Here is a 12,954-nt window from a genome sequence, read left to right on the forward strand (position 1 = left end):
TTGTGGACATCGGATACCCAAGGAGATGAAGCCGAAGCAGGAGAAGGAGGGGAGAATTAACCAGCCTTCCAACTTCTGTCTGCCTCATTCTGAAATTTACACAGTAGACCATTTGTCATCCATGCTGTCCCACAAATAGTTTTTGTTTACGATTTGACAGGTTTATGTTACTTCTATTTGGATTTCTATATTTCCCATGTGGTTTTGTTTAATATTAGGGGAATAGAGCCAGTTAACATTTGGGGAATTTACCTGTTTTCATCTGAGGTGGCCAATATAGGGTTGTGAAATTTTTATACAAGTTTTACATGTTTGGCATAGTACTTTTGGTACATTGTGGCTTCCCACAAGGCCAGTGTTAAAACAGCTTTCTATGTCAAGCAAAGATGACTGCTTGCATATTGGTCTGTCGTGATGGAAAAAAGGGATAATCAGTTGCAGCCACAGGTGTAGTTAGCATGAGTATTCAAGCTGGAGCACGCATGGCTGTGAATAAACTGATGTCCTATAGATATTGCATGTCAAGTCAACATGTGAAATCTGTGGAATATACCGATCAAGTGTACATCTTTGATTGCAGCTGAAGTGTTCCTTAAGACAGTTTGATAACCCAGGCAATTTTCTCTAGAGAAGGACAGAGAAACGGTTCACATTCCATTATTTGTAAAGTTACCTGCTGTTGCTTTCATTATTTTTGCTACACATTTTATTTGTATTTAAATGGTTTAAGCAACCTAAGAACAAATGTACAAGTAAAGATGCAGTAAAAAATGAATCGCTTGATATCCATAATGACACTGTATATCGAGCACAGCAGTAAAACAAAAACCCATGTATTTAACTTTTTTAGGTTTTTTGCTTTTGTGATTATTTTTTTTTGATACTTGCCTAACATGCATGTGCTGTAAAAATAGTTAACAGGGAAATAACTTGAGATGATGGCTAGCTTTGTTTAATGTCTTATGAAATTTTCATGAACAATCCAAGCATAACTGTTCAGAACATGTGTATTAAGTTGATGTAAGTGGAATAAAAGTTTTATGAATGGAGTTTTCAACTACCTTTGGTGTAGATTTCATGTCATCTGTCTTGCCACATCTTTTAGAGTAATAGCAGTGTTATACTCAAATTCAACAGGGAAGTATTTTTATTATGGAAAATATTGTTACACGTTTAGGCATTTAGTTAATTTCAGGGAAGTTAAGATTTAATACTTCGTATCTGATGTTAAGATTGCTCTAATTAATTAGTTTACAGCTTTTAGATGCCTGCAGTTTTCTGACTGTCCAGCTGGACCACTGGAGATACCTTAACAAATGTACAGTCCCCACACTTATGGCAAAAGGCATATGAAGTTCTCGAAGAGCAGACTTACATGGAAACCCCAGGCTTGCTGCTTTTGGCTCTGTAAAAGAGAACTGAGCAGGCGTTTTAGAGTTCAGGGGGCTCACAGACCGCATCTGGGTTTGTGGAAAGGCTCCCCAGAGTAACGATGCTCTTCCTTTCCTCATGCCTAGTGAGGTCTGCACTGGTGGTATCCACAGAACGACTATGGCACTTGTAGGTATGTGGTTTGAAACTGAAATAATCACAGGGAAACTGAGACTTGCTTCCAAACAGTATCGCATCTCTGTCAAGAACAGAGACTCTCGGAAAATAATTGAACTGTATTAAAATATTCTTATATCTATGTAGTTAACATGAGGGAAGCTTGAGTGGCCTTTTTCCTGATTGAGCTGCACCTTTAAGCACAGTGCAGGTATTTTCTGGGTTTAGATACTGTTTATTTGGGTATAAAAGTTATCTTGGGTGTCACCAGGTTAATCTGATACCTGGAACAGTAAGATGGATCGAGTCACTGAACATGAACTCCATTGCCTTACCTTTTTGCGTGTGCAGTGGACTTAAGTTACAGGTCTGAATTTTCAGAAATTCAGTATTAAAAGGTTAAAATACATCACATTCCGAGTGAAATTATGTTACGTTTCTAGAAGCAGCTGAGCCCTTTGTCCCAGAATTTAAGGATTGGGATTGATAGAAAAGGTGGGTAGGATGATCTTAATCCTTAAAAAAAAAAGCGGTTAGGGACAGTAGTTATTCCTAGAATGGAAAGGTAATAATACATTATAATAGGTAATAAAAATTAGAATCTGATTAAGAACGGGAAGAATATGGAGGGCAAAGGTTAATGAGGCTTCCTAAGGGAGACCTTAGTATATCCCTCAATTACCACTGAAAAAAAGTAACAGTGACTTCTTTAATACGAGAAGGACTTTTCAAAAGGAAAAAGCAGTAATCAAATACATCTACAAAACAAAGGGCTGCATTCCAGTCTGGAAGTGTTGCAAATTGGCAGACCATGACTAAAAAATTCCTTTGGGGATGTTGGATCCACTTTCAGAAAAGGAAGACCATAGCTTATTCCATAGCAAATGTGAGTTGTGTCGCTTAGAAAAGCTTTAATGAAGATGTTGCCTACTTCCTTTACTGAAAGGATTTGACTTTCAACTTTTGCATGGTAAACTACTTTGCTCTAAACATTTAAATGTAAGCTATGTGAAATAATGTGACCTGGAAATGCTTGTGGTTTGTTTTTTTTTTTAAATCCAACTGTTAAAGATTTGAGTTAATAGGGTCATGTAAATTTACTCCATGTACCTGGAGAAATCAAGGTATCACTGAAAATTGAAAAGCACATAATCAAATGAGGACCAGTGGAACAGTAGAAGAAATATTTTACTCTTGTGCCTTTAAACACAAAATATGAAGGTATCTTTGCATAGGAGGTCCTTGAATTTTTTTTGTGTGTGGTGGTGTTTGGTTTTTTTAAGGAAGCCACCTTTTTATTTCAGTACCTAAGCTGATCTGTTAAATATCACAGAAGGTTCACCCTCTGAGTCTTCCTTCATTTCCTTCAGTCTTCCGCTCCTCATCTGCACTACTTGATCATGAAAAAAATTTCCTGTACGGAATGATCAGCCTCCTTTTATTACAAGGATATTTTTGTGTATTTTTGGTCTCTGTTCTGACATCAGTAGCCCTGCTAAAACGTGGCAGCGTTGCTTTCCATGTGGTGCATACCCAGTGTGGCGAGGTAGCCTCCTGCTTCGTTGAGCAGAAAAGACTTTCAGGGGCCTGGAATTCTTGGAGCTTTCAGTGCAGCATGAGCACGGCACACATCTGCAATACAGAATGTTTTTGTGGGAACTGCATCGTGCTTACAGACTGTCGAGTAGACAGCACAGGTTGAACAGGCAAAACAACACAAGAGGTTGGGGGTGTTCAAATCGAAGCACCTGTTGCTGAGGGCAGCCTAGCATCCCCCTCCAGCCGTGTGCTCCTCACGGGGAAGGCTTCCGGAACAGTGCAGAAACTTCAGAGATGTGAGTTCAAAATGCTGCAGAAGCAGCCTCTGACAGCCCAGTTACCACCTGCCTGTTGTCCTGCCTTTTGCTTCGGGTCCTGTTGGAAGGCAGGTAGCTAAATTTGCTGCGCCTTCTGTTGGTAAGCCACCTTTGTGACTGGGTATGCTTCCTTATTTCCAGTAACTCGCGTCTCAGCAAGGTGCGGGCAGGCTGATATTTCCAGGTTCCGAGCAGAGGAGGGAAGGAAGGACAGCCCTATCGGTAAGAAAATGTATTGGAAGTCAAGATTTGGCTTCTATTCCCAACTCTCTCTCGGTTGTTTTCTTTGTGGTAAGTAGCTTTATTTTCTTCCAAGGTGCACTTAAAAGTTGTTGGAAGATAGGGAACCCCAGCCTTTCTGAAAATGGCTGCTCAAAGTACCGTTTCGAAGCGGGGAAGTTGCTATGGATTTGGCATTAAGGTGCCTCGATACTCATGTAAGGAAACCATGGAAAGCGAGAACTATTCTAAACAACCACTGTAGCCTTTGAGGTGTATTCAAAGGCTTTGCATTAATGTTGCAGCTATAATAGCAAATAATTATTTTGCCTACCCCACCCTTAGAAAAAAGAGTATTGCCCATTAGCTGTAGTAGTAGGGGCTGCTAGTTGTTACGAGTCCCAGGCATGCATTTCCACTCTTGAGGTTAGCTTAAAGGATGCTTGACTCATTTATTCTGCTGTTTTATGTAACAAAATCATTTGCCTTCAGGATTCTTCTCCTTTTTTTTTGTTTCTATCTTCTTGTGGCCTAGTCTGAAACAACAACAAAAAAGTTAAACCCACCGAGCGCTAATTGCCATAACAACTACCTGCTTTTTAAAAAATTCAGGAACATGAATGATGAGACACAACGTGAATCCAGAAAATGAAGCTCAATTCAGTGCCCTTTGCATTGTGGCCCTCTCACCTCAGGCTCTGCTTTTGGCAGATGAGTGACAGGAAAGCGCTCCAAAGACTTTGTCCTGTGTAACTCACTTTCCAGCTGAAAACACAAAAAAGCTGAGGCTGCTGCCCGGGTCTGGTCCCGGGATGGGAGATCCGCCTTGGGCTTTATGGGAGTCAGCACTTCACATTATTATTAATTTCTTGAGTTGTGGGCCAGATTACTTTCTACCCTCTCCTCAGCAAGGCTGACGGGGAGCTTCAGCAGGTGCAAGGCCCAGCAGTCTTTAAATGGGTGCTTGAAGCAGAATAAACTGTTCTAGAGCTGTAGATGTGCTTTGCGGATGAGTGGGGGCATCAGGTGTATCAGTCACCCCTTAGCACTGGGTGGTGCGGGAGAACCGGACCACGGGGTGTGGCTGCAGCTACACATCCCTCATCTCCACGGTTTAGATGAGGGATGCATCTGCTGGTTTTCCAGTGGAATAACAGTTACCAGCAGTGAAATGCGTGCCGGGTAGAGCCAGGTCAGTCATGCTACATACCAAATTGCCATTTTCTCTCTAGTTCTAAAACAGCAATTTCAGATTCTGTTCCTAGGCAAAATACAGCAACAATTATGGCTTGGAAGTAGGAGTTTCTAACGGCTTTGGAGGTTCGCTGTGCAAGCCGTGCAGTTTTGCTTGGTCCCTCAGGAACCCACATTTTTGGAACATCTAAGGTTCCTGCAGTGAGCAGGGCAGTTTTAGACATGTTTGGAGAACTTTCTGGTAGAGCTGTTCTGCAGATTTTTTTATTTATTTTTTTTTAAGGAAACTACTTCTAACACAGCTCCTTAGATGGATGCTTAGCCCGGGCAAGACATCCAGACATTGTCAGATCGTAGTGGCTGAAAGGAGCCTTGAAGGACGCTGAAACATACGGGGCCCCCAGACTCAACTGCTAGATGCAGATCTGGAATGCTGTAATTTGTTGCAGATGCATGACTTCATGTAACTCCTGACTGGGAGGGAGAGGACAAAAAGAAAATATTTCAAGGACAGAACTTTAAGTATGTCATGCCCTGGATTACGTCTGGGGCTTGTCTTTAAAAGGGCTTGGAAAATAGTTGGAGAAAATAAGTCTTTTTAACCACAGTCTACCTTTCTTTTGCTTTTTTTCTTTCTTTTTTTGGGGGGCGGGGGTGGTGGTTGTTTTTTATGTGGGTTTTTTTTTTCTAACTAGAAATGTGCTTCCCTGAAGCAACTTAGCAATTTATTTCTGTTGACCAGCCATTTTTTGCCTGACAAGAAACATTGATTTTGGTGGGAGGAATTACTCCTCACTGTTTCTCTTTTGCTCCATGTTCTTTCTTCTCCTTGCTTTTAATCCTAGTCCGTTGTATAAACTGTGCTGTAGCGCTTTAAAGCTGGAGCGTTTAGTCAGGAATCTATGTATTTGTGGTGAGCAAAGTGGTATCTGCATAGTGGAAGCATTCATTCACAATGCCATTATTGCTGTACGTTGGTGCCAGCTACATAAAACCTAAATACCATACACCTGAGCTGCCATCACAGCAGACCATCCCGGGCAGGCTGGCAAGCATCCGTGGACCCCAGGTGACTTGTAAGGCGGGCATAACAGCTTGTCAACACGTGTGAACCTGCGACACCAATTCCCAAGCTGCTGAATTTTTTAAGTTCCTTAAAGGGGAAAGAATTGCTTAAGTATAAATCCTTATCGTGGTAGAATATCTTTATTCGTAGATGAATGTCAAATGTAATTCCATCAGGTTATTTCTTTCCATCTAAACCTGATAATTTTATTTCTTTACATTTCAAAGGTAATACTTACAAATGTTCTCACCTGCACTGATGCTCCCTGCTGCTGTACAGCCACACGCCGAGTACAGAGGAAGGCTGATCCCCAACCTTGTGCCACAGAACCTAGTGCTCATCCATTGCACTGAGCGTTTTTTAAGAGGCTTCTTATAGTTTAACCTTCTGGGGCAGGCAGTTAAGTTATTTTGCTGTTAATGCTAAGCCATTTAGCATCAGCATATCGAATTTGAGCACCTACTGCCAAAAGGAACCGGAGAACCTTCCAGGTCAGTGAGGTTGTCTCTGGTTTTTCAGCAAGTGGCATTTCATGAAGGAGAATTTTTATGACTAAAGGTAAGGATGTACCGTGGCCTCGGTTGGTTAATGTGTCCTGGGATGACCAAAGGTGACGGGCTGTAGGCTTTGTAGAGAAAACACTAAACTTCACCAAAACATCTGTATGCATGTTTTGAGACCTGACAGAATTTCTGTACTTGGTTTCACGGTTTTGTTCAAAGTAGAGAAAGATTTTCTCTTTAACACTTACAGCTGAGGTTTCACCCAAGCTGGATGACGTAAGGCATTTCAGTGTGAATCCAGACCATTCATGGATTCCTGTGTTCTCATCATTCCGTGTATCCACGAGCAATGGCCATGATGGGGTGACAGGCTCTTAGACTAGACCAAACATTACTCAGTTACTGAAGTGCTTCCCTTTTAATAGCAGGAAAACAGACGTGTAAGTCTATTACCTAAAGCAGCGAACATCTGCAATGTGAATGGGATCCAGTTGCTTGGATATCCTCCAGGATGAAGCAGGTTGATGGCCAGTCTGCAGTTCTAGCATAGCTTGAACTTTACTCCTGACGTGCCAAGGCACAAGGATGGGTTTTACTTCCTGCTACCCATCCATAGTATTGAAGAAGTCTAACTTTTGCACAGCAAATGTTGCGTGCTGTCCATCTTTTCCCAGTCTATGTTACCAGGTTTGAAACGCCTTGTGAGCTGAACTCCCAACAAAACAAGGTTGCACAGCTAAGGATGTAGAAATAGCTTGCTTTTAAACGTTAGGGAAGGTAAGTCTGTGGCATTACATATTCTGGAAGACAAATAAGTCTGTGGCATTATGTGTTCTGGAAGATAATTATTTTACAAAGAATGCGAACAGATACTTTGGGGAGGTGAGCAAAGGAAAGGCTAACAACAAGACTACAGCAAAAGGAAGTGAGAAGACATGTTGAGAGAGATAGGGAAGTGAGGCAGCAAGACTCTAACCTCAAAGCACATAGGAGATTACACGACCCAGCTTCCGAGCCAGCCCTCAGCGTTTCAGTGAGGATGATGAGAGTAGCGCGTTTGTGGGACCCTGCCATTTTGTAGGACTGAGAGGTGTTTTGCAAGCTGTTCACACGTGGGCTTGATAAATGAGGATTTTTAGACAGAACGTGACCTAGAAAAATGGTTTGGACTTTTGCAAAATGGGATCATTGCATAAATGTGACCTTCAGAGAGAAGCAGAGTTGACTTGTATCTTTTTTCTTCTTTCCCTGCCTTTTTCTAAATCAAGAATTTGTATGTTAAGCGTATGTCAGGCCTGCGTTACTTACAAAACTGTGATGAGATTTTGATTAACATTTGAGTTTGGTTGTACTGTTATCCCCAGTAGAAATACAGGTCGCAATTAAGGTCATAGGGGAACCTGTAAAATGACATCATCATCATCACCATTAAAGATATCAAATGCTGCACACATAGGGGTTCTAAGGAAGTGCCTAATTAATTTTGTTTTTTCTTCACTAAAAAACCTGCCAGTGCCTGATGAGCCCTGGGGCACATCATCACAGACTCAACAGTCTTTCCTTTTCCATTACTGCAGGAGCTCAGAATGATTATCCCGAGGGGTTGGTCAGCGAAGGGAGTTCTTGCCTCGGTGACTCGAACAGTGATATAATATGCACCAGAACTAAACCTTACTTGCTTTTGAATCTGCCGTATATACCCGGCCCAAGGTTTTGAATATGCTTGCAAAGCAAAATCAGAACCAGACCTGACATTCCCAGTTGCCGTGTGTATGAGCCAAGGACAATCCCCAGCCGTGCCTGCCTGCCACCCGCCCGGCGGCAGAGCAGAGGCAATGCGTTGCCTTCCACCACTGCTCCCGTCAGCCGGGATAGACAAACTGCCTAAGGAGGCCCTGGGGCTCCCCAGGGCTGTTAAGCAGATGGGGAAAGAGGTATGGAATGAGGCAAGCAGAAAGTGAAAGGACTGGTGGGTTTTCAGGGAGGGGGAGGAAGTAGCTCTGATGGTTGGGATGCGGTGGGGAGTCTATGGTGGGATAAGTGATGTTATAATGGGGAAGAAATCTCTGAAGAAATCCCATGTTAAATATTTCGGCATTACCTCACGTGCCAGACTCATGGAAATGTAAAGGATGGATCCAAGGTGCCTTTCAGTCAAAATGGATTTAATCAGGGATACCACCTGAAAGTCAAGTCAAAGGCTAAAACTGATGCCTCGATGGACGTTTGGTGGTGGCAGAAAATGTATGTGCAGCGGGGGAGGGTGGCTATCAGTGATCACCGTCATGCAGTTTGTGATGAGTTTGCAGCCTCACCAGGATGTGCCTCGTACCTCCAAAGAGCCACGGTGATTCATGAGTCGCCTTCTCCTTTATCCAAGGAATACCTTAGGATTGACAACAAAGGGAAGTAAAGAAGAAGTTGCCGTGCTGGTTCCAGCCAGTAAGGTTTCTTAAGAAACTTTACTCAGACGAAAAAAAACATGGATTTTCTGTCTCTGAATTTCAAGATACTTCCTTATTTCCTTTACCCGATCAAACAGATGAAACAAGGTAGCCAATTACTGAGTTGTTTGTTCGCTTTCTTCTGGTAATACTGCATACACGGTATTGTGTTGCAAAATGAAAGGGAATTTTCTTCTTCCCCAAAGAAGTTCAAGAGCTTGGTGTCTCTGTCCTGTGCTGCACCTGCCTTTCAGGCCGTGCTGCTCTCCTGGCCCCGTGAGCATCCTGACCGGGCTCTGTGTGTTTAGCAGCTGTTGCTGAACACAGGAGCGCGCTGAGGGCTGAATGCCCACCTGTGACTTGCTTCTCTGAAACACTGAACAAAATAACTTGAAAGACAAAGCCACGCAGATCTCCTCCCCGCAGGCTGATACGGTGGACACCCAAGTAATTTTTTTCAGATTAGTCAGTTAACGCATTATGGTCATTAAAGCTTTGGAACACGAAAATCCCATCCAAGGCTGATGATATTAATGACAAGTCAATCAGTGAAATGGAGAGCTGGTTCTGAGCCATCAGGAGAGCATCTATTTATGGCCATCCCCATCATCACTGATGCAATATTCCAAAATGGTTCCCTGGAAGTTCTTTTGAACTTGGGAAGATGATGTGACCAACCTGCTTCACCTGCCTGTCAGCTCCTCCTCTGCTTTAGAAGGCATTGCGCAAGTGATGAACCCCCAAGGAGCTGGATGGATTCCCCACAGGGGTCCGGTGCAGAGTGGTGATGACAAAGTTCATCCATCAAAGGCTGACCAAACAGCCCAGCTCTTTCTCATCTGCAGTCACACCATCTGTCACTGGTGCTCTCTCGGTTTTGTGGTGTGACAACAGGAAATTACATTTTCTTGGAAGGGTAATGAGGAAGCCTAAACTCTTCTTGGTCCTTAAAAGCTGTCCCTAAGGGTCACAGCTGAGACATTGGCAGAGACATTCAAAGTGGCTGCCCGCCTTGCTCCTGCTCCTGCTCCCTGGCTAAAGCATGGACTTCAGTCTGCAGGGCTGCCAGGTTTGACTTAAATTCATATAAGAGATCTGTTAATTGAAATGTTTGATTAAAGTATTTATTATGCAAGTGAGAAACTTCAAGATGTTATCTAAACCTTACAGAAAATCACAGATATTTTTTAGGAAATGTAAGCTGAATTTGGAGCAGACTTAATGCCACATACTGAGCAAAAGCTATGTCACATTCTCCCTAACAAGGTTCCTGGGACAAATTAAAGAATCAATTAAGTATCTTTTATGAGGAAATAAGATGTCCAAGAGGGGTGAGTCAGATGACCCTTTCTTGATTCAAGAAATGTCTGTTACATTCTGATGATACATTTTTCTTTTAGTTGTTAGCCCTACAGAATGGAGTGTAATTTTATTTTTTGTGATATTGGATCCTCTTTAATTATGTCTTGTCTTTCATGTGGCATGTGCTAAGGCTTCCAGTTGTGTCATAGACTTAAACTCCTTATGCTAAGACCATATGCAGCTGAAGATAAAACTGGAAAAAAAAAAGAAAGAAAAAAAAAAGAAAGAAAAAAACCCCAGATGGAGAAGCTATCAGATACCCTAATGCAATGTTATTAGCATATTACAGCAAGAAGTAAAATCTACCTTGCAAAAAATGATAAATGCTGTTTGTGCCGTTGATGGAAAACCATTTGTAGTTACTTAAGAGCTACTGCTTGGAAGTATCTGACACCCACCTTTAGCTGCATCTCTGATGGAGAGCCTGAGGATGCTATGTAGACGTTGGGCTCTTCTGTAGCTGAGGAAGGTGCAACAAGAGAAGGGTCTGTTGCTTCTCAGAATTGCCAGAAAATGCAGAATTGTCTGAGAGAAGAGGGAAATCTCTTAGGAGATGTTTGTGCTGTTGATAATGGCAGCAAATGCTGGGCTGGGCTCTGCAGAGACAAACAGAACACATGCCCTGGGGGAGCTTATGCTCTCAGCCATTGTCTGGCATCTGCAGAATTCCTCCAGAGGCTGGATGCGATGCTGGAGTTCACATCTCTGCCTGTGACTGCCTGGCAGCTCCATCTGCTAGGTAACTCAGTGGAGAACTGTCCGGAGACCTAAATACTAAAGCCGTGGTGCCTGCACGTAAGTGCTATGGGCAATCCACGCTGAAACTCCATTTTCTGTAGTAAGTAATGAACTCGAGCTCTCTTAGCAGAGTGGCAACACATGTGTTTTCTGCCCAGAGATACCTGTAATTGTTCTTTTTGCCTAGCTTGTAGGACAGCATCGTTGTCTGTCTCATGACAGCAAGCATCTGGTGTGCCAGGTCACGTAGCAGAAGAAAGATGTCAGGCTCCCCAGTTTCAACGCTGCATCCAGCCTAATGGAGCATTTTGAGCAGAAAGGCCCCTGGATGGTATTCCTCAGCACCAAGCCATAAAACGGGCCAAAGTGTTGAACTCCAGAGTATCTCACCTTTGGACTAGGTACTGTAGATGGAGGTGGCAGAGTGGCAGTGCTGCCTCCACCTGCCTCCAGGAGCAGGCGTCAATGTGCAGGGTGCAGATATAGGTAGTAATCCCTGTGCCCCCCCTCTAAAGCCAACAGAAAAGAAAGGGACCCTTTTCTCAGGTGACTGACTGGCCGCTGTAACAGATGCAGGGTGAATTGGATCCCCTGGAGATGCCCCTCCCTGGTGGGCAAGTGAGTCCCTGTTTTTGATGGCTGGAAGCGGAGGAGCTGCCCCTTTGTGTACGAGCCCTTTGTGCTCGTACATGGCCTTGCCCACTGTCCTTTTCCCCCACACCAACACCAGGCTGCATATGCTTGAAAACCTGTGTCCCGGGGAGCGGGCAGCTGCAGCAGCGCTGCCGAGCTGACACGTGCGAGCAGCTCCCAGAAAGGGCACCCTCTGCATGGCTGGAGACCATGGCTTGAGGAGCAGGGAGATTGCAAACCCCGGTGTTTTTATAACCGGTTCCCTCGCTGCCAAGCGGCAGGGAAAGCAGCAGGGAGCTGCTGCAGAACCCTCCAGGTTTCTCTCACTTCTGTGCTTATGTAGCCGGAGAGGGGCAGCTGCACCCTCCATAGACCCTGCCCGCAGTGACCCCCTGCCCGCAGACACCTCGGGGCCTCCAGAAGCTATTTCTTGCCAAAAGCATAATCTCTGAATAGAACAGAGGAGCTGTGCAGATAATAAACCCTTGATGTTTCAACCTGTCATACACACCCAGCGGAACGCTAAAGCAAAATGACATGCAAAGCTGCCACGAGTAAGTATTCAAGCGGAAAAAAGCATTCAGGGAACCTGCAAATGGGACCTGGGCATGTTCTTATCATTAATTCAAAGCTGTCTGCAGCGAGCTGATGCTATGTGCAGGGAGTGGTGCACGTCAGGACGCTGACCCCCTCTTCACCGCAGAGCAAAGGGAAGGAGCCACAGTCGCCCGCGCGCAGCCGCCCATCGGAGCGGGTCACTCCATGCCCAGAGGCCAGTCCTGCTGCTGTGCTGTGCCCCGTACCCGATGGGGAATGAGCTGTTTCTCAAATCAGTACAGGGTCGTGCTGCTGCCTTTCAGAGGAACTGGACTGGAAGCTCAGCAAGGCAGAAAGCACGTGTCACAACCGAAAAGCAAAAGTACCATGGCAAATGTAGCCTGATTTGCAGCCCTGCTGTGTCCCTCCCCCAGGAGGACTGGGCTATTGCAGTTTCGCAATCAGAAAACTGATGCAGCTGAAAACTAATTTTTATTCTCTGCTGGCTGGGGTCCCTGATCGCAAGGGCACAAAGACACCAGTATCAACACTGGGAGAGCGCGGGGCCACCTTTCTCGTCACAGCCCGTTAGGAAACCGCAGCCTGCACGCAGAGCTTGAGCCTGCAAGGGCTACGTGCAGCACTCGGCCCTTCCATCCCGTGGAGCGAAGGTGTGTTTTTTGTGGGCATCTATGACCTGAACGGGTCTGACTCATCCAGGAGCCACTCCTGCGTGAAGCAGAGGTCATGGTGCAGCGCTGAACCCTGCCCTGCACGCTCGCTGCTCCTGTGTAAGATGTAAATAGTTATCGAGCCTAAAAATGTTTACATTTTTTTCTATACCTGAAAAGAAA

General features: G+C 44.4%; 2 protein-coding genes across 2 annotated transcripts in view; one reads left to right on the plus strand and one right to left on the minus strand.

The window, feature by feature from the left end:
* The window catches only part of YWHAZ (tyrosine 3-monooxygenase/tryptophan 5-monooxygenase activation protein zeta), a 27,797-nt gene extending 26,748 nt beyond the window's left edge, over window positions 1-1,049 (plus strand). Inside the window, exon 6 of the mRNA XM_080378074.1 lies at window positions 1-1,049. Within this exon, the coding sequence (XP_080234200.1) occupies window positions 1-60 (60 nt within the window). The 3' untranslated portion in view covers window positions 61-1,049.
* LOC308060258 (uncharacterized protein) overlaps window positions 835-12,954 on the minus strand; it is a gene marked incomplete at its 5' end in the record, with an annotated part of 39,400 nt that continues 27,280 nt past the window's right edge. Inside the window, one exon of the mRNA XM_080378725.1 lies at window positions 835-12,954. This exon is cut by the window's right edge and continues 20,974 nt beyond it.

The sequence above is a fragment of the Falco punctatus genome (genome assembly GCF_963210335.1).
Source record: "Falco punctatus genome assembly, chromosome: 3".
Taxonomy (NCBI): domain Eukaryota; kingdom Metazoa; phylum Chordata; class Aves; order Falconiformes; family Falconidae; genus Falco; species Falco punctatus.